The sequence below is a fragment of the Wasmannia auropunctata genome, unplaced genomic scaffold (genome assembly GCF_000956235.1).
Source record: "Wasmannia auropunctata unplaced genomic scaffold, wasmannia.A_1.0 LD273893.1, whole genome shotgun sequence".
Taxonomy (NCBI): domain Eukaryota; kingdom Metazoa; phylum Arthropoda; class Insecta; order Hymenoptera; family Formicidae; genus Wasmannia; species Wasmannia auropunctata.
The window spans coordinates 1-2,131 of record NW_012088997.1 but is presented as its reverse complement, the minus strand read 5'-3'; the positions used below and the strand labels follow the sequence as shown (position 1 = coordinate 2,131).

The 2,131-nt window shown below is 26.6% G+C and overlaps 1 protein-coding gene across 1 annotated transcript; it reads right to left on the bottom strand.

The window, feature by feature from the left end:
* Positions 1-70: 70 nt before the first annotated feature.
* Positions 71-1,961, bottom strand: LOC105461966 (cytochrome P450 4C1-like; the record flags this gene model as incomplete). Its single annotated transcript, XM_011708491.1, has 4 exons — positions 71-250; positions 1,163-1,331; positions 1,692-1,760; positions 1,855-1,961. Coding segments are annotated over 4 exons (525 nt in total), but the record flags the coding sequence as incomplete, so codon positions are not given.
* Positions 1,962-2,131: the final 170 nt, after the last annotated feature.

Sequence of the window (2,131 nt, the reverse complement as noted above, 5' to 3'; positions counted from 1 at the left end):
TTCCGATCTTATAATAAGTATTACAATTTGTTTATGAGATATATATGAGATTTAAAAAAGTATGGCTTACCGAGACAATTACGTGGTCCAGCACTGAATGGTATATACGAATACGGATGACGATTTTGGATCTCCTCAGGCAAAAATCTATCCGGGTCAAATATTTCTGGATTTGGCCAAAAATTAGGATCTCTGTGGACTCCATAGATATTGAGAATTACCATTGTTCCATGAGGTACTAAATATGACTCTAAAAACACGTATTGTACATTGAGATGCAATTTACAAATATTAATCAAAAACTTTGTTATAATTTGAAAAATACACGTCTATATGCAATACATTATAAGTTATGTTGTATGCCTTATGCGTAATGGAAAACATGATGTGATAATTGAATTTGCTACATAGTATTAATATTCTAAAAATAATATATGTTCTTATATATACATACATACATATATATATATTAAAAATATTATACAGGATGTCTCAAAAGAAAAGGTCAATATTCTGAGAAATGATAGTATCATTTTAAGAAAAATGTTTCTATAAACATATATGTTTTATTCTAAACGTTTTCCAAAATGATTTGAACTTAATATACCGACAGTATTTTTCAACAGTAGCAGCAAAGAGCACTACTATTGCAGAAGCATGCAACATATGTATATACTTGATATAAGTGCGACATTTTTAATAATACTTTCGTACTTCGTTTAACGAAAAAATGTTTACGGATTGGATACGAAATTTATTTGTTTCGCGCAGCTGATCATCCACAGAACCTTCGCTATACTGTCCCTATCCACAGATTATAGATATTCTGTGTGGATAATATACATATAAAGTATTACAATCAACGTAACAGTCAACAAATGTAAACAAGTTTCAGCAGATGCAACATTGCGCGTTAAATTCAAATGATCTCGGAAACCGTTCGAAATAGGAAATATGTTTATATGAACATTTTTGCTTAAAATGACCGACTATCAATGATCTCTCAAAATACTGACTTTTTCTTCTAGGATATTCTCTATAAATAAATCTATAAAAATGTAGACATTTTTTAATCCCTAAAAATAAGAATATTGCATTTTATATACATATATTTGTTTTCTACATTTGATTATATATTTGTAATATATTATTAAAAACATACGTAATTTTATGTCTTCCTCAGTACGTCGAGATATTATAAATAGGCTGGGATATAAACGCATTGCTTCCTTTATACATCTGTCTAAATATGATAGATTTTGAAATGATTTCATAGTAAATTTCCCTCCATTCTCTTGCATAACAGTATCAATTTCCTTTCTGACACGATTCTGTATCAATAAAATATTCATTAAAAAAATGCGTTTTTTTTAGTATTGTAATGTTTCAATGTAGATAGAAATAATTTTGAATACAACATTTAATTTAGAGGCGTTTTGATTAAAATATTCAAAATTTACATATTACATAATCTATAAAATATGAAAAAGTTTGAAATGTGTACTTATATACACATTTTTAAGTATATCAAATGTACTTTTGTTCGTACAGAAAAACAAATTATTTATTGGGCACATATGTATTTTTATTTAAAAAACAAAAATTTAATATTTTTCAACGATAATAACTTCTTGAATTACTGAAATTAATAAATTGTTTTTTTTTAAGGATGCTTATTTAATAATAAATACCTGAATGTCTTTATGCTCAGCTAATAGTGCTAACAGAAAGCTTATAGCAATCGTTGAAGTATCATAGCCCTATAATCACACATGATATGATTGATATGCTTCGATATATACATATATCTAAATAATGTATAAAAGGACGAAGATAATTTTTATAAATGCATACCCCTAACATAAAAGTGTCAACTTCCTCCTTGATATTTATATTAGTTAGAGTACCTTCTTGAAAGACTGCTATTAGAAGATCCAACAATGCAAGTCGTTTTCTTTTTACTAAATCGAAGTATAAATATCATGTTAGTATAAATCTAATACTCTACTTCTTTTGTTCTGTTATTATATAACGTTGACTAAGTTTAAAATTTAACCTATTATTATTAAATTATGAGAAATAAATTATGATAATATACACGGTCCAAATTTAAAATGTAACTTTGGATTAC